At 44.4% G+C, this 19,308-nt stretch overlaps 1 protein-coding gene across 14 annotated transcripts in view; it reads left to right on the top strand.

Moving 5' to 3' along the window:
* Nucleotides 1–19,308, top strand: part of ank1a (ankyrin 1, erythrocytic a) — an 84,851-nt gene that overhangs the window by 56,804 nt on the left and 8,739 nt on the right. For 5 of the 14 annotated variants that reach the window (XM_086111815.1, XM_086111821.1, XM_086111820.1 and 2 more), the window contains 22 exons: nt 467–565; nt 1,197–1,295; nt 1,390–1,482; nt 1,571–1,643; nt 1,742–1,762; nt 3,164–3,284; nt 3,431–3,509; nt 3,938–4,050; nt 4,128–4,352; nt 4,511–4,665; nt 4,743–4,954; nt 7,332–7,536; nt 7,674–7,770; nt 8,100–8,328; nt 9,767–9,895; nt 9,975–10,094; nt 10,576–10,660; nt 10,838–10,912; nt 11,128–11,259; nt 11,362–11,514; nt 16,042–16,681; nt 17,069–17,414. In XM_086111815.1, coding sequence (XP_085967941.1) covers nt 467–565; nt 1,197–1,295; nt 1,390–1,482; nt 1,571–1,643; nt 1,742–1,762; nt 3,164–3,284; nt 3,431–3,509; nt 3,938–4,050; nt 4,128–4,352; nt 4,511–4,665; nt 4,743–4,954; nt 7,332–7,536; nt 7,674–7,770; nt 8,100–8,328; nt 9,767–9,895; nt 9,975–10,094; nt 10,576–10,660; nt 10,838–10,912; nt 11,128–11,259; nt 11,362–11,514; nt 16,042–16,681; nt 17,069–17,414 — 3,501 coding nt within the window. Of the gene's footprint in view, nt 1–466; nt 566–1,196; nt 1,296–1,389; nt 1,483–1,570; nt 1,644–1,741; nt 1,763–3,163; nt 3,285–3,430; nt 3,510–3,937; nt 4,051–4,127; nt 4,353–4,510; nt 4,666–4,742; nt 4,955–7,331; nt 7,537–7,673; nt 7,771–8,099; nt 8,329–9,766; nt 9,896–9,974; nt 10,095–10,575; nt 10,661–10,837; nt 10,913–11,127; nt 11,260–11,361; nt 11,515–16,041; nt 16,682–17,068; nt 17,415–19,308 lie in introns of those variants that run through there. The other 9 variants (XM_086111826.1, XM_086111828.1, XR_015100971.1 and 6 more) reach the window with 8 other exon arrangements.

Here is a 19,308-nt window from a genome sequence, read left to right as displayed (position 1 = left end):
AGATACAGAAAACTCGATAAGCACTGTGAACATGATTAAATCATGTTAGTATGTGCTGTAAATGTCAATTCAAAACAAATGAATATATATTTTTGTTTCATGATTGTCAAAATACTTGACCAGCAGCCATTAAGTAGTAGAGGTCACTGAACATTTTCATGTACTTGGTCACATCCCTTTTATTTCCGATAACGACTCCAACCATATTCCAACTTATCAAAACAATGCTATTGTTAGCATGTTGATGTAGCCCTCGACAACCACTTCTCACGTGGTCCCTTTATAAAATTATTTTACCATCGCTGCCAAAGATATGTCTCAGAAACTAAAAATGTATCATGAAAATGAAATGTATACAATCAGTTATTATGCATGAAATAATCAACTTCATTATGATTGATCTTCAGTCTTTTTTTTTAAAGCGCTAGTGTTAAAAGTCCCTGACTGTTTGAATGTGTCATCTCAGATGGGCTACACACCTCTCCATATTGCATGTCACTATGGCAACATCAAAATGGTGAAGTTCCTGCTGCAGCATCAGGCCAATGTCAACAGCAAAACACGGGTGAGCTCCTCCTTCGGGTTGTAAAATTCATCTGCAACAGATTTATAGCGGAATGGCTGTACATGAACTAATTGATACAATTGTAGCACTCATTGTAACATACCCTAACTTATATAAGCACTTATGTATTTGCAGACAAGCCATTTACTCAATGCATATCGTGTAGTTGTGTGTACAATGCGGACAGAAGGATGTAGCTTGGGGGTAACGCAGGCTCTCTTAACCTCTCAGGCTTAATAAAAGTATATTTGTCTATGTTGACATAGAAATGATGGATGTAGCGGAGGATTTGGCACTTCCTTTCGAGGTTTGGGGGAGATCAAATGGAGTAAAACATTTGCCTGGAACATGGCCAGGGACATACCGTCAGCATAAATTTTTATATGGAATGCTTTATAAACACAACGTACAGCCGATTAATTTCAATCAGGCTTCTGTGTCAGGGTAAAAATAAACATTTTCTGGTGTATGAGTGTGTAGTGACACATAGAGAAGCCCTAACAAAGGAAAAGGTAGAGATGCCGTGCATCATTCAGGGAATGCTATTAGTTAGATGTCATGCTGCTGTAGTTAGTGCATTAAGAAAGGAAGAAATAAAGTGGTACCGATAACTGTCTCTTATCTTATCTAGCTTGGCTACACTCCCCTGCACCAGGCCGCCCAGCAAGGACACACAGACATTGTCACGCTGCTGCTGAAGCATGGAGCTCAGCCTAACGAGACAACAACGGTGAGCAGGACGGCACCTTTTCCTCCCCCCCCCCCCCCCGACCCCCCCGTCACGAAACGTTTCCGTGGGATCATTGTGTGTCTGTGTCCGTTAGAATGGGACGTCAGCACTCGCGATTGCCAAGAGGCTGGGCTACATCTCTGTGATTGACGTGTTAAAGCTTGTGACTGAGGAGACTGTTTCCATGGTGAGGAGGTTTGAAATCTCGGTGTCGACGCGGACAACGGTATGAACAAACTATTCAAATGTCCGTGTACTTTTTCTGTGCCCCTCAGACAATCACGGAAAAACACCGCATGAGTTTCCCAGAAACAGTGGACGAGATACTGGATGTGTCCGAGGATGAAGGTATGACACGTCAGTTAAATAACAATGCAGCCGGCTTATTATAAATTGAATTGAACTGGCCTCACAGTCCTTTTATTACTGTTTTTTCACTTTTTTAGGCCTTGCACAGCTAACATTAGGTATGCATGTCTTTTTATCTCCATGTGTGCCATTGGGAGGTTTACATAATGAAGTACAGTATGCGTCTCCATTTCAAGCTCGTCCTCTCCATTGTTATCTTTTGCTAGCTTGTCTGTGCTGGTGTTCACTGTGGTCTCCTCTCCAGTTTCTCACCGCCATGTACACATAGCCACACTGTCTGTAACCGTTACATGTCCCTGCAATACAACTCATTCACTAATTCGAATGTCTGTGGTATGAGAGCAACTATGGGTGAAAACAATGTTATGTAAAATGATGTAATAGTGTTGTTGATGTTGGTCTAATCGTGGCTAAATTCTGCATCACTGAGCACTTGTGGTAGGCTTGTCTTAGTATTATAACCCGACTGCAACTTCCTTTTAGCCTCTTCTTTGTATTTACAAAGCTCCAATGTACACTGTTAGGATTCCGTTGTAGCAACTACTATTTCATAATAGCATGTATTATATTAAACACTTTTAAGTCTTATACCAATGCTGGGTCATAAAGTTAGTATTAGCATGGGGGGAAGCGTACATAGCGTACGCTATGTTGTCCCCTTGCCTCCGTGGGTTTTGTCCAGGTACTCCGGTTTCTTTCCACATTTTCAAAACACGCATAGTAAGTTGATTGAACGCTCTAAATTGTCCCCATGTGTGACTGTAAATGGTTGTTCGTCTCTGTGTGCCCTGCGATTGGCTGGCAACCAGTTCACGGTGTACCCCTGCCTATTTCCCGAAGACAGATGCGATAGGCTCCAGCACGCCCGCGCCCCTCGTGAGGATAAGCGGATCAGATTGAGAGATGGATAAATATCAAAAGAAGCTCAGGGAATGTTCAGAGGATGTATTACATGTGATGACACGCATCTAGTATTTGCAGTACCCTTGACAAAATCCAGGACCCTCATGATGTAATAATCCATATGAACAAGGGAACTGTGCACTTTTTCAGAGGGTAGCTGACATGGTCAAAAATGATATTTTTCATTACTTTTGAACAAAAAAACAATATGGTCATGTTTTGGAAGTTTTACTGACATTAGATTTTGATGCCGTCCTCTCTGTTCTGAAGACTTTATGTTATCATCTTAATGTGTCATCATTCTTGTAGTCTTGACCACATTTATCATGCCTATCATTTGATGAGGCAATGTTTCATCGTTGAAGTGTTCGTTGTGATGTTACTACTTGCATGAACAAGATCCACGTCACTCATGCGTCATCTCACCCGGTTTCCATGATGTCAAACCCTTCAAACGGCTGATTAACACCTTGCCCTTTTCTCTCTCTCTCTCTCTCTCTCTCTCTCTCTCTCTCTCTCTCTCTCTTTCCCCTTTTTGCGGTTTGACCAACCTGACCTCGGTCTGTTCACTCTCTTTGGCATGTTGTTGTATGAAGGAGAGGAGCTCCTGGGGACAGAAGGGGCCAGGTACATGAAGATGGATGACATGAAAGACCATGATGACGATTTCCTCTCCCCCAAGAAATCACTGGAGTACGAGAGAGGGCTGGGCACAGCGTAAGGGGGCTGTGGGAAACACGGGAGAGAGCCAAACCGGATAGCAGGGGACTCAACTTGGATTTACTTATGAAATAAAAACACTAGAGCACCAGCGAAATAACCTCCATCTGAAATTTTTGGGGTGTTTGTTTCTCATTCAACAGGAATTACTCGCCAGCCATTCCCAGGATTCCCCGCGTTTCACCCGAGACTGTGATCCTGAAAGAACACGAGCTCGATCAGGTTGAGCACATGCATGAATTGGCCGTCACATATTTGACATGAGAGGATCTTTTTCATCTAAATTCATCACTAATTCATGAACAAGGTCACTTTGCAGACTCGCAATTTGCTTAAATGTCTTTTAATGTCGTGCATCATTTAATAGTGTTGGAGTCCATTGAAGCTCATTGGTGTGGCCGTTTGCAGTGATGTAAAACTGTACGCTATCACGGAACTTTCTTTTCTGGGAGTAAACATTACGAAATGAATTCCACTCTGACAATGTGAATCATTACATTATCCACCAAACATAACATTTGAAGACAGATTTCAATGTTAGATTTTGGGGGGGGGGATTATGTTTAGTTCTGTCTGCGTCTACTCTTTGCATGTCAAACATATTGCAGCGTTGGTTTACCGGTTTCATGATCAGTTTGTTCTGTCTGCAGCACACTCCACTTCCACTGCCAAAAGAGTATGATGAAGACTCGCTGATTCCCAGCAGCCCAGCAACTGAAACATCCGACAACGTCAGCCCAGTCGCCAGTCCCATACACACAGGGTCAGCTCAGCACAACGTTTAACAACCCTAATCTGTGATCAGGGTGTGAAAAGAAATTGGATGTTGTCCGGCGACAGGTTTCTGGTCAGTTTTATGGTGGATGCCCGAGGCGGCTCAATGCGAGGCAGTAGGCACAATGGTCTGCGGGTCATTATTCCCCCAAAGACCTGTGCGGCTCCCACCCGCATCACCTGTCGCCTGGTGAAGCCGCAGAAGCTCACAAGTCCACCTCCGCTTGTGGAGGGAGAGGGCCTGGCCAGCAGAATCATCTCCCTCGGCCCAGCCGGCATGCAGTTTCTTGGGTGAGGACGCAATTGGTCTTCCTGGTTGCTTTGTTTTAGCCAAAGCGGTGCAGAGTAGGTGTGCTGGGGTATTGTTCATCCACCCACCACACACGAATAAAAAAATAAAATGATGTGAAGAGGTTTTCATAAAATAATGTTTTAATGTCATGTGACAGGCCGGTGATTGTGGAGATCCCTCACTTTGCGGCTCTGGGTCGTGGCGACCGCGAGCTTGTGGTGCTGAGGAGTGAGAATGGATCTGTATGGAAGGAACACCGCAATCGCTATGGTGACGAGGTTCTTGAAACCATTCTAAATGGGATGGACGAAGGTGAGAATCTTTCCACTCTGTGTGCATGACCACAGCCTGATGCACGATCATTTCATTTGGTCATTTTCTTTTGTCAGACTTGGAAAGTCAGGAGGAACTTGGGAAGAAGCGAATTCGCCGCATCATCTCAACTGATTTCCCGCTTTATTTTGCCGTTGTGTCACGGGTCCAGCAAGAGAGCGACCTGATTGGGCCTGAGGGGGGTTCCTTGACGAGCAAACTGGTGCCGCTGGTCCAGGCCACATTTCCTGAGACGGCGGTCACCAAGCGAGTCCGTCTGGGACTGCAGGTGAGATGGGACGATGAGGAGAAGGAAGGAAGGACGACAGAATCATGAAAGAAAAGCCTGTTGGATATATTCGTCCTCATGTCCGCTATTGCCTTGCATGCTTGTGATTTTATTTTGCTGTCACCATTGCACAGTGCATGCACTTTGCACCTTTATCCTAGTAAGCTACTTTGTGGCCTTGTGTTTTCCTTACTCATGCACTGTATGGACATACTTTGGGGAACATTTTAGGGATGTAAAAATGGAAGAAAATGTTTTCTTCATCCAGAATTTGTGTCAGAGGTGACCCATGTTGGAACTCGAGGGCATTCTGTGTTATGATTGAGTTCTTCTCCTCAATTCATCATGGCCTCACTTTGTGCAATGGGACATATTTGTGCTGCAACAGAAAATGACCCGCCCAATCGGTTTCAACAAAGTTGGAAGTATAGAATAGTGTTCAAAATGTCTTGTAAGGGAAATAACATTTGTATTGACCCAATACTTATGTCCATATATTGTAATATATATATATATATTTTTTTTTTTTTTTCCTGGTCATATATTCCACTATTGTTCTTTCTGATTTTGATTTCAAGTATTTTGAGAATAGGTGGCCTCCTGCACGTGTCCCAACAAAAACTTGACCTCTTTATTGGACCTTGAATCTCCTGTATGTGTTTGCTCACTCCAATGATCAGCTGGACCAGACACATTGGTGTGAATTTAAAAACACCAGCTACACAACTGCAAGAATAGGCAGAAAAGCTTGTTGATCATTTTATTAGAACCATGTACAGTGTAACTTAGAATAGATTTATCAGTCCAATTATCTGATTCATACAGTTGGGTACAAAAATTTTAATATGAGAAATCTAATTTTAAATCTTTTTTAAGCAGTACAGTAACCAACCATTTCTTTTCTTTCTTTTTTTTTCAAGCTAGTATGGAACAAATAATCAGATTTCTGAAGTGCAATTTTTTTTTGTTTGGGTTTTTTAATTTTGTCCAAATACTGACGAACCCGAGTTCACAAATATGACTATAAGGGAAAGCAATGTCAGTTATAGATATTAATATAATGTCTGAATATATAACAGTAAATAAATGAAATGATAGACGAGGGATGGTCAACTGAAATGATGGGGCCACAATTTTTCGTTAGCGCTCCTGCGGGACCGCATCGAACCGCACACATCCTAACCAGATCTATGATAAAAATGTAATTTTTAATGAGGACAAAATATGGCTTTTTTTTTAAACCAACTTGTAGAAGAGTACCATTATCGTCATATATTTTAACTTTCAAATACACACTGAAAAAACTACCAAAAATAAGCACATACTGTGATTTCCTCCCACTCCCCAGTGCAAAGGCCTCTCTTGCATAAAAATTCCCATTCAAAGATGGCACAAAAGTGCTGATCATTTGTCAGAAGCACACCTCTGTAGAGGACCTACACTTTGTACACTCTTCGAAAATGAGAGCCCCACTGCCACCTACTGTAGTGAATGTGCAACTACACTTTATTTTAATACAGGGGGAAAAAACCACGTTCCCTGGGTTTGCACGCGCTCCCCCTGACATTACACCGCATCCCTATTTGAGAAGGTCTGCGCCATACATTATTAAAGTGACAGTAAACAGACCAATGTCGGTCTATTTGAAACATCTGTTGCTATTCGTCCAGTTTTGTTGTCAGTCTGATAGTTAGCGTGCATCCCTGAATACTACTGTACCATATGTTTTTCCAGCATGTTATTCCAATCCTCAATTTACCAATTTGGCTAACTCACCTGTGTGAACAGTGTAGTGTAGTGCAGTAAAGTTGGTCCTGAAAGCGTTCCCTCTCTAAGAGTGGACGAGGGCCACATGCGTCTCGCGGGCCGCCAGTTGCCCATCCCTGTGATAAACACATCATGTGCCTAATGTCTGTTAGACACCAAAATGTATATATAGATAGCCTAATGAATTATTCCTAACTTAAAACTACCACTCATGTTGTAAAATCAATAGGAAAATGGTAAATGACTGAAAATAAAATGAATGCGGTTCTAAGTTTCAGCACACACTCTTAAGTTTAATGTTTATGTTTCTGTTTTGTTCATGTTTTATGTTTCTTCTTTGTTGGCAAAATCTATACAAACCTTTAATATCAAATCTCACGTAATAAAAATGTTTGATTATCTCACACAGTTTCGTTAGATTTTTGTCTATGCGTTATTCTAAGCAATCTTAGTTTCGATTTCTGTTATTTACTCTGTTCTCATGTCTTTCCCTTCCCATCTTGCCTCACGTCAACTCATGACTCTCTCCTGCTATCCCTTCCACATTTGTACATTGTGCTTCATCACCGTTGTGGTGTTCCACCCCTGCATCACTGACATTTGACCTCAGGCTCAGCCCGTTCCAGATGAGTTGGTTGCTAAGCTGCTTGGTAACCAAGCCAACTTTAGCCCCGTGGTGACGGTGGAGCCTCGGCGGCGAAAATTCCACCGACCCATCGGCCTCCGCATCCCCCTGCCTCCGTCCTGGCGGGAGAGCCCCCGGGACTCCGGGGAGGGGGATACCACCAGTCTGCGCCTGCTTTGCTCTGTCATAGGTACTTCATGCTCCTTCTACTTGGCAGGAGGACTGGTTGTTGGTCTGCGCTTTCAAGGAACCTTATATCATTTTCCGGGTTGCAAATATTTTGATGCGTTATCTATATTCACCTGGATCTCATCTTGTCCTTCTCAGGCGGGACAGCTGCAGCCCAATGGGAGGACATCACTGGCACCACTAAGCTTGTCTACGCAAACGAATGTGCCAGTTTTACAACCAATGTATCTGCACGGTAAGTTGACTTGGTTGCACTGTATGCACCCACCCGTACCCATGGTCGACAACATTAGATATACTTGCACACGAGCTGGACTGAAAATGAAATCTTCAAAGAACACCTAATGCTCATTTTCTTGACCATAAATGTCAAGCATGGTTCATTCAGCAAAAAAATAAACTTTCCAAAAGCTTTATTAGCTGTACAAGAAAAGTAATTGACAATTCGACATCGCTAACTGAGCCCTGCCATGATTTGTGAAAAAAAATGCTGTTGTTTATGCCCCTCTAAAAATGTTGCTAATTGCCGTAATCATCAGCTTTTTTTTTTTTGGTGCCTCAAAGGTTCTGGCTGGCGGACTGTCCTCGTACAGCAGAGTCTGTCTCCTTTGCCAACCTTCTCTACAAAGAGCTGTCAGCCGTACCTTACATGGCAAAGTTTGTGGTTTTCGCCAAGATGAACGAGTTACGCGAAGGCCGCCTGCGTTGTTACTGCATGACGGACGATAAGATGGATAAAACCCTGGAACAGCATGAGAACTTCACCGAGGTGGCCCGCAGCAGGGACATTGAGGTCGGTTGGTCAAAACTGTAAAAGCATCGCTTCATAATAGTGATGGGAATTCCGGCTCCTTTTAGAGAGCCGGCTCTTTTGGCTCGGCTCCCTAAAAAGAGCCGGATCTTTCGGCTCCCAAATGGCTCCTCAGTTTTTTTGTTGCTTAAATTAATTTACTACCAAAAATAACGTAATATTATGCGTAAAATGAATTACTAATGCAAAAAATAGACAGTATATCAAATATTTATTATTTATATGGCTTTATGTATATTCTTCTGAACATACTCAACATGGAGTACAACATGGAGTGCTACAAAAATAAAAACAAAGTACAAAGACCCATATCAAAACAAGGTCAACCAAAAGTTCCAATCTCTGAATGTGTATATTTATAAGCTTTTAACTATTTACAGTAAAACAACATAAGTAAGCTTTGAATACCACACAACAAATTATAAGTTAAAATTTGTAAAACAAAAAGAAGAAAGCAGCACCCAGGTAAAAGTTTTAACTTGTCTTTCGCGAAGATTGGCATGGGCTTTGAGGGGTTGATCCTGTTTATCCTCTCTGTTAATATTTGCCCTGTTTTGGAGAAGATTCTCTCTGAGGGGACAGATGTTGCGACAACACACAGCCAACCAAAATGGCTGAAAATCACTTGCAATCATTTTACCCAGTTCCTCGTCAATTGTGTTCTGTTTTGCTGGTTTATAGCTTTTTGCATAAAGTGGCTCATAGAGCTCTGGGTTGTACATCTAGGCAGTTGTGACATTGCAGCAGCAGCAACAGTTGCAGACACACTAGCACCTTCATTAATAGCTGGTTCCCTTGCTTGTCTTTTCTCTTCAAATTGTACTGATGGGTGGATTTTTCTGATGTGCCTGTGCAGGTTATTTGTGGAGCCTGATCGATGGGATATTTTAACCTTGCACAGTCTACACGCTGCCTTTGAACTATCAATTAAATTGAAATGAGTCCAAATTTCACTGCGTTTCCTATCCATTTTCTCACCTTTCCGCTTTCCACCGTGTTGTTTTTTTCGCTAACTAACTCTCTCGTCTCCTCGTTTGTCTTGTTTGCGTGCTGCTCAGTGTGCTGCTGTGTGTGTGTTTCTTCTCTAACCCCTCCCCCTTCTCTAAACTGCAGCGTGTGCGTGTGTGTGTGTGTGTGTGTGTGTGTGTGTGTGTGTGTGTGTGTGTGTGTGTGTGTGTGTAAAACCCTCCCCTTCCTCTTCTACCACGGATCTTGACCAATCACGTGCGGCTTTAACCGAAGGGGGGAAAAAAACAGGAGAAAAAAAAAAGTAGGCTCCTATTCGGACCGGCTCCCAATGAGGAGACGGCTCCCATCGTTCACTTCAAAGAGCCGGCTCTAAGAGCCGGCTCGTTCGCGAACGACACATCACTACTTCATAACACACACTATTTACGAATCTTACCTACTCCTATCGCAGGTGATGGAGGGAATGCCGCTTCACCTGGAGTGTTCCGGCAATCTCGTACCAGTGCGGAAGGCCACCCAGCAGCCTCGCTGCTTCAGCTTCCAGGCCTTCAGAGATAACAGACTTCCTGTCTCTGTTAAGGTGCCAACATGTGCAGTGAAACTGTCCTTATACAGCACGAGAGTGTGTCTTCATTGCTCCTTTGCTGCTTGTGTGCAAGGTGAGAGATAGCAGCAAAGAGCACACTGGTTTCCTGTCTTTCCTTCGCAAGACCACCAAGTATGAAGACAGTCAACATGTGTTGTGTAACCTCAACATTACCATGCCTCCATGTGTCAAGGTACAAATCAGAGCCAGCTCGCTTCTCCATCTGTCTCTGGCAGTCGCGATTGTTCTGAGAGGGAAGCTCAGCATCCTCACCAAAAAGTGGTGAAATATGTACTGCTGTCTGCATATTTTATTGACTAAAAATGCGCTCGAATGACTTCAGCTTTTGTTCATAATCGGCTACTGATGATTATGAACTTCCTTCTCATTGCCCGCTGCACCACGGTGCTTTCTGCAGCCGAACGCTGAGCGACTACAGCTTCAGTGGGCTGTGCCATTTCGCGAAACTGGCCATACATTGGATAAATGCGGGGCTTTATCCCGCTTTTGGCGTCTCTGGGGGTCTACAGGGCGGATGCTCAGTTTCTGCATAATGATTGGATGATCTGTTTGAGGCGGAGCTGAGCTTACCCCCTCATTTGAATGACCAGCACCCGCACTGTGTCTTGTCGAGATCTTTATACCATGTTCACTATTGTGTACTTGATTGATAGATTATTGGAAGTGAAGACCGCAGACGAACTTTGACCCCGCTGGCTCTAAGAGAAAGATACAGTGCTCTCAACGAACCCGCCATGGGTAGGAATCACCCAATCCAATTTCACACGTTGAGTCAAAAATGTTCTTGCTGTGAAATAAGCTGCTTCAAATTACCTAGTGTCAATATGTTTGTGGTAACGCTGCCAAATCAACTTACACAGTAAAAACCGCCAATTTGTTTTTTGGTTTTTTTTTGGTCACATGTGTAACTCGCAGCATCAATGAGCGCCATGGAGAGGACTGAGCTAAAGATGGCCGTGATTGCGGAACAGTTAGGACTGAGCTGGGCCGGTAAGTCAACAGAAATATTGTGCGTGTTGCTTTTCGTCTTTGAAAACCAACTGTGTTCACCTCGTCTCATCATCATGTCTCCCTCTGTGCTGATTCAACAAATTGTTTAGGTGGATAGCAACAAATTGTTTAGGTGGATAGCGGTCATCCCTCTATCCGCATCGGCAGAAACAAGGTTCTTGTAATGCGCTTATCTTGCGATTCATTCTCCTTAGAGTTGGCTCGTGAGCTTCAGCTGAGTGTGGATGACATCAATAAGATCCGCGTGGAGAATCCCAACTCCCTGCTGGAGCAGAGTTCTGCGCTACTCAACTTGTGGGCAACTCGTGAGGGCAAGAGAGCCAAAAGTCCGTGCAGGCTGCTCCAAATCGCTCTCTCGTCACATTCACCGTCCAGCTTCCGATTGTCCTGACAGTCCTCTGTTTGTGTGTCGGCTTGCGCCGCTGCAGTGGAGACCTTGTACGCAGCCCTGAAGAGTATCGACCGCATGGACATCGTCACCATGCTTGAGGGCCAACCGGCACAGCCTCCCCGACAAGGATCTCGTGAACTCGGCAGACGACATCATGAGAGGGAGCACCTCTCTCCTGCCATGACCAATGGTGAGTGCTCCTCACCGAGTTTGATTGTGTACCATCTTACCTCCCTCCCTTCCATCCTCTGAAGCTCTCTCCGAATCCCCCTCTCTTATTTCCCTGCTTATCTAACGCGTACGAATGCTGCCTTGAGACTTTTGCAGGATGTAACCGCAGCAAAACGCTCATGGACTCAGGACACTCCTACTGCCATTCAACCCCAGTCGGGCCTTCCACTATAAAGCATTTATTTACACTCGTTAGATAGAGCTTCACAATCTTAATGAGATCAAATACAAGAATTGTCTCCGCAAATGTTTTGATAAGCCGCAAGCATTCACCACCGTCGTATTCCTGCATCATATTGCAGCACGTTGTTGCACATGATGCAGACCGTTCATCGATCCCAAGTGTTGCCTGACTAGCAAAAGTCAGTCCATCCGGTGGTCCTTTACTCCCTTTTTCTTGTGGTTTCGTTCACACGTGCCTTCCATCCTATTGACTCCATTTTCACCGGTGGAAAGTTGGCCACTCCTGCCTGTATCCGATGTCCGACAGGCTGCTGGCGCAATTGTGTGAAAACTGGAGGCAATGTAACGAGATGTAACCGCGCAGCAGAAACCAAAGCCAAAGAAAGGAAGAGATCATTCAGATCACATCGGATGTGAATCTGATTGCCATCTCGTCTTGTCCCATTTGCCTCCCAAAGGCATTTTCAGCTCTGTCAAAGTAATTAATGTCATTAGGAGTAATACAATAAAATGAAATGTTTTTTTCTTTTTTCAAAACTGTCATTAAAAGCAATTACTTCCCTCTTAAATTAAAGTTTTTTTTATTTTTAAATTGATCAGGTTGACCATACTAGACTAATTATTGACTTCATGGAGATCATGTGTCAGGGTTGTGTCAGTAGGTTCTAATTTTGTGCCTGGTGCAAGTGTTGTGCGAGGCGCGGATCGTGTCTTTTGACATGAACGGGAACGGCAAGGATGCAAAGGAAAACACGTTCTTCTAAAACTATCCATCGATATTAGATGGAAGTATATTTTTGAAAAATAACTACAGGAAATGAGGGTGCTTGCTTTACTTTTTGTCTGACGATGTTCCTGCTCAGATCCTTCACAGTTAAGACAGTCAAAAGTACATAGAGAGAATAAAATATACCCTCTGATTCTGGAGAGACTTTGCAGTATAATTTTGATGAACTCATCATGCCCGATGTTGCATGAAGTTTCTTTTGAACCAATAATGCTGTTGGTGAACTGAATGTCATTTTGGAAGCCCTGTTGTCCTTCCCTGTGAATCTGTCCTCCTCTTTTTCTGTGGACATGTCATTTGCAGCCTCACTCGTCCTCCTCCTTACTGCTCTCCGAACTCCGACCTCCTGCCGATCTCGTGTTGACCTCTGACCCATATTTTTTCTTTGATTTACTTGCGACGTTTTCGTGCATTTTTCTTTTGCGATTTTTTTTATTTCTTGCTTCTTTTTTTTTGGTAAGAGTCTTGAAACTCCCACGTTTGTAAGTGTCCGCTCTGTGAATGATTCACATCACACAGTCTGTGTGCACTCAGTGGCCAATGGGAGAGGGGAGGTGACCCTCGCTCTCTCCCCTACTTTGCTTCTATGTTCATCACCCTCTATTTTCTATTTATTATTCCCCCCACAATGTCCTCCCCCTTGCCCAGCAAGCCTTGCATGTGCATGCCTCCCCTGCATTTGCACACTCATAGTTGCATTTGAGCCGCACGATTTAAGATCTCTAACAATGCATTGAAACTGGATCTCACGGTTACCTTTGCATGGCATGACTACGGTGAATGTTCCTTTCTGTCCTCGGTGGTCTTCATATGGGGGGGGGGGTGAAAAAAGGTGGCGAACCTTTTTTGTAATCAATGGCAAGAGTCTGTTGTGTTCATGAATGAATGTTGTGCTTTTGTGATTGATTCACCATTACGGGTGACCATTTGATGGAGTGTTTTATGTAACAAATCAAAGTGTTGTATTGTGTGTAGTATCGCGTTGGTTTCAATTTCATGTTGCACCCCCTCCCCCACTCCAGACACCTCACCCACCCCAATTTTCAATACGTCCTTGTTAATCAATCTGTTTGGCTCATCTTCGTGTTTGTATTCGAGCCAATGCTGCTTCATGTCCTCCCATCAGTGTGCCATGTCATCGCTTTATTTCTGTATCATGTATTTACAATACCGTGCAAAAGTCTGCAAAAAAGAGGCCATTGTTAGATTTGTTAGGCAAGGCAATGCAAATTCTAATGATATTTTGCACACAAGGTATCCCTTTGTGTGACACTCACCCAAAAGCGCAACACCGAAAAGCATTTACAAAAAAGAGCAGCTCAAGGCATTCAAAGGCAAAGCAAAGGGAAAAGTAGCTTATTAACAGAACACACTTTGACAACATTTAAATGCATCTACCGTAGATTCAAAGACATTTACAAGCTCAGGAAAGAAATCATATTTCTCAGTAAAGAGAGAGTCATTGGGTGACAATGCGAATTCCAGTTGTGTTTGAGAGTGTGGTTAAGGAGTTAAATCCAGCAGCGGGCGGGACCCGGGGGTTTGGGCAGACCAAGTTAAAATTAGCCTCCAGATTGTGACTACAAAGTAGTAAAGCGTGTTCCAATGATGTCAAAGTGGTTGAATGAATGAAATTAAATGTTTGCGGCACACCCTAATCTCGAATGTATCGTATTCTCTTGATCCGGGCACCGTGTGCCTTTCTTCAATGTTTGTGGAAATCTTTAATCCTGCTAACTGTATCTGTCTTTCTATTACCAGCTCATTTAAATAAGAAAGCAAGTGAGACGTTTGCACAGTAATGTACATTTCCCATCGGTTTCACTGTGTTGCCTTCCAGTCTTAAGTCTTTTATTGATCACACAGTCAACTCCGTCTGTTTTGCAGATGTTTTTTTTCCAGTATCTTTTGATTTATTTACAGGAATTTGATTTATTTACAGGAAGAGGGCAAGTTAGAATACTACTGTACTGTATTTAATATGCTGCATTGCAGATTGCTGGGGGAGAAACCCCCCCCCCCGATGACCTCAAAAAGTGGTCTGATATTTTGTAATCCCAAGAAATACAGATACGTATACTTTACGACCTTCGCTCCATTTTTACTGTAAACTATTAACGTCAACATTTGGGAATGGTAATTAAATTCCTATTAGATTTCCAGTCACAACACTATTGTATGTAAATGTAATAGCACATGATTACGGTGTGAGACCCTTTAGAATGAGTTTCACATTTTTTAGACCGAATGCAATGAGCAACAGGCACTTGTCACTGTGATCACAGTGCAGCAGTTTGGAGTATGAGAGTTCGTGTAGCTTGTAGGTCACAAGGTGGTTGAGGTCGCAAGTTGTCTCAGATGTCTGCTGCACTCTCAGCAGTGCTTGAGCATGAAGCGAATGAAACGCTGACGCTTATCTCTTGCTCGTTTTCTGCTGTGCATGAAGGCCTGGTTGTGGGGGTGGGGGAGGGAGAGGGGGAGGGGGAGAATTCTTCCTGTTTCACTGCGTGCTCTACGTTCCACTTTGCAGCCTGTTTACTTTGCTTAGGGCAACTTCAACAAATTCACCCCAGCTCATCATTTTCATGCCGATTGCAACAACGTGTGTTCAAGTGCAGTTCCAGTCTTATTTTGAAGAACAAAACAAAAGGAAAATAAAACTTCTGCTCCTGTGCTTTAAAACAGCAGGCCTGCCTTTCCGTGTACAGTATGTCTTTCCCCACACGTGGGAGTGACCTGAGTCCAAAGCCATTTCACAAATTAATGCGATTTGACTATTTTAATCCTGAAAATTGTCGCTACATCGGAAACACCACTTCTCCTATACTTAGAAGCTTAAATGTTTTCTCGCGCTCTCATTTGGATTGGATCAAAATGTTTTGAGGCCACACAGGGTGTGTGTGTGTGTGCGTGTATGTGTGTGTGTTAATGAGATGGCTTGCATGCATGTTCTTTAGCCTGACAACAATACTAACCTGAGCGGGGTTGAATGCATGCAGAAGTGTGACGGCGATTTCGTGTGTCTGGATGAGAGGCACGTGACTCGAGTGGGTTGATTGCCGCATGTTGGATGGATTTAACGGCTCCATTTTGGGGGGCTGTAACCGCTGTCGTTTCCCCACAGGTGGCAGCCAGCAGAGCAGCATCAGTCTCAAGTTGGCCTCAGTCTAACCTTGTTGGTCCATATGTGTCTGCTGCTGCTACTACTGGCCCTCCCCTCCTGTCAGCACTTGACAACCCTCCCCCATCTTCTAAAAATCCATGCTCTTTTCCTCGATTTCCTCTGCACTTTTATTCCTCTTTGATTGTCTTTGCTCATTCCTGTGTTCGCTTCCTACTCCTTTACAATTTCCTCCCCCTTCAGCTTCCTCTACCCCTCCCCAATTTGCCAAGCTTCCGGGCAAAGGGGCACTCTCCCCCTCCCAGGCTCCCGGTACCGCGACTGTGAGATGGGGAGCGAGGTGGTGGGGGGGGGGGGGGGGGGGTGTCAGTGTGCTTCTCTGTGTGTCGCTCCAGGTTATGGGCTGGCGCAGGATGAGCTTCTGTCACCGGCCTCCATGCAATACAACCTGCCCTCGCCTCTGGGTGCTGAGCCCTACTGGCAGGAGGTCTCCAGCCTGGACTGCGCGCCCATCGCCACCACAGAGGAGGACACCCTCATGGAGATGTCAGACGTGCAGGTGTGGCCCTCCGGCAACTCCCCCTCCCTAGTGCCTGTGGAGGATTCCTCGTTAGAGTGCAGTAATGCCGACGACTCAGAGGGCCTGCTCGGGTTGCCCTATGGAAGTCTGGGTCGGCCTGCCAGTCGGGCTAGCGCCACCAGCGGAGGGTGCGTCGTGCTGAGCGGCTCGATCGAACTGCCCGAGGATGATTCGGAGATGGGTGTTGACTCGCTTAGCACCGCCACCCCGGCCTCGCTTGGCGGTACCATCGCTGGTATCAATCTTAATGGACTGAACAATGGGCAGGGGTCAGAGGCGAGTTCGGAGATGTCGGCCGTCGCCAGTACAACTGGTGGCAATGGAGGAGGACGAGGAGGAGGAGGGACTCAGAGTTCAGAGGAAGGACTTTCTCTTGTTGCAGGACAGCAAAGGTTGTATGCCCGACTCAGTGAGTCACCCGGTCTCACCTGTGTTGCGGATCGTAATGGTGACAGGTGAGTTTGACCCCGCCCACCCACATTCATCACGCCAGCAAAACAATCGGGGTGTCAAAACACAATTCACATCTGACGTGGGGTCCATTGTGCCTGACGGCTCATTCATACAAACTATTCTAAACAACACCATAAAAACACGCTAGCAGGCTAATTTCAAAATCTTCACCAACATGGTGCCCGCGGGCACCAGGGAGCGCCCAAAGACCACATGAGTAGGCAGCGGGCCTGTTCTAAAAAAAAAAAAAAAAAAAAAAGAGCTCACTGGTGAAGTCATCATTTGAAAATGTTAACATTTGCAAAGATTTGTAGAAATAAAAATGCAGCATATTGATAGAATTGTATTTTGGTGTGCATGAACCTTGAGTATGTGCTCTTCCTTTCCAGGTCATCTAATGGAGGAAATGGAAGTGGAAGCAGCTCATTCATTTCCTACCTCCAGGAACAGACAGGCCAAGGGTGGATCCCAGTCACAGACCCGCAGACCTGGGTGGCCAACCAGCCAAAATCTAGGCAAGTCATTGACACCATGATATCGTCTTGCTGCAACGCCATGGACGGAGACCAGTCCCATTTGTCCCAGGAGGCTTTGCTGCAGCCTGTGAGGGACATGGGACACTCTGAGATTTTACGCGGGCACTTCCGGGGTACCCAGCCGTTTGAGAAGGGTTTGGGCTTCCCCCACAGGGCCCCAGAGCTGAGGGCCTGGGATGACGTGCGCTTCAAAGGACAGGTGAGCAAACACTGGGCAGTATTTGCTAGCAAGCACAAATGGGGAAAAAGGGGAACCAATTCCTCATTTGGCCCTTACTTTAAAGGTGCATCAGCAAATCTTCTGCAATTATTTTTGTGATTCTTCCGATGTAAGCATAAAAGCAGTGATGAAAACAACTTTTCACATTGCCTGTGTTTTGCGGTAGTATTCAACTTCTAAAAAATATATACCGCTCTGCCAGTAAAAACTGACCCTGATCATCGTTTATTTTTACAGACAGGCATTCTCCAGCCCTTGTACTGGATCTCATTAGCTTGCAAGTGTAAGCTGTGACATAGCCCAGTTCAGTTAATACCGTAATATAAGACGGCCCTGATTATAAGACGACCCCCTCTTTTTCAAGACTCAAGTTTGAAAAAAGACTTTTTGAACACCAAATAAATTTTTATGCAGAAAATAATTACAGTACATCTGAAACAAATGATTATAACAATATATTTGAGAGGAAAAGCATGTTATTTTGCCTCATTCAAATCTTAATATCTGAACATTTAAATATGTAAACTAAAGTGCAATCACATTCGTAAATGAATGGCTTCTGATTTTTGAAATGTAAATTACATCATAACTTCTCCATAGTTGCCGGTTAACCTGGCCGATATTCGACCCACTTTTCTCCAGATTGTCGCTATGTTTCTCCATTTTCTGTTATCTCTTCTATTATTTTCTTCTCTTTTCTTTCTTACCGCTATTTTTATTTTTATTCTTCGTGACAGGGGTTCACTTTGGCCTGGGGAGTCAAGTTCAGCATTCGCTTCAATGATATCTGGCGCCATCTAGCGTCGTGAATGGGTATAATGTCTAGACCCCGAATATAAGACGACCCCCACTTTTTCAGTCTTATTTCAATGCAAAAAACACCGTCTTATATTCGCGCCAATACAGTATATGTCAAAATATAAATATTGTTTTTCTCCACCCGCAAATACTGAAATTAGCAAGATGCTTTCAAATCTGATTCACAGCTAGTATATGTGGATTCTCAGTCCAGTATATCTTAATTTTGTCTAAGACTCATCAGATTCCTCGCTCTATACAGTATATCCAAAATACATACACATTAAGCAGGCATATACAGTCTGAGGCCGAAGATGGACACAAACAGCATGTGAGGCCAAATATAGAAAGAATTCTCACTGTGCCACTCATGTTACAAACTCCCCGCCCAGGTCCTTCCCACATGTTGACGTTCATGACATCACACTGCAAAGGACAACCACAATTTTGGAAGTGTGGAAGAAAGCACAAATAGACGTTTGTTTCTGGAGCATCTGGGCACTTTGTATGGTGGTGACAAAGCTTTGTTTAATTTCAAACTCACAGATACGTTATTTTATTGCAGCTTATTTGTAACTACACATCGTGGTGACGTTTTACTGCGCTTGTACGTGATAATCCGTAAGACACCCAGGTAGTGCTAAAAGTAATGTCTACATCAAGAATGGCTGCATGTGGCTGCCCAGGGTCACCGAATGATCTCGAGGTATTTAAAGCTCACAGATCACATGGTCAAAGCGACAGAGAGGTGGGAGTAGAACCCCCGCCACCACAACCACCAAAGTCATTGACAGGGTCCTCCTGATCCACCAGGGGGAAGGAATCGAGTCCGAAGGGAAAGGGCCCACTGCCCCGCTTTATGGAGGGATAGAAACCAAAGAGCAAAAGTGTGACGGTGAAGGCAGGCCGGGGGCTGCAGCTGTCGCTGGGTTTGTTTTTTGGGATTGAAAAAGACGCTGAAGGTTTGACGAGCGCTCTGCAATGTGGGCCCTGGTGACGGAGCTCCTCTTCAGCTTGGTGCTGTTGGCCTTTCTGGTCATCAGCTGTCAGAACATTCTACACATAGCCAGCGGCT

Source organism: Hippocampus guttulatus, chromosome 5 (assembly GCF_054856545.1).
Source record: "Hippocampus guttulatus isolate MCC_2025c chromosome 5, RoL_Hgut_1.0, whole genome shotgun sequence".
NCBI lineage: Eukaryota > Metazoa > Chordata > Actinopteri > Syngnathiformes > Syngnathidae > Hippocampus > Hippocampus guttulatus.
Note: the sequence above shows the minus strand (reverse complement) of the source record. Positions and strands in the feature narration are given on the sequence as shown.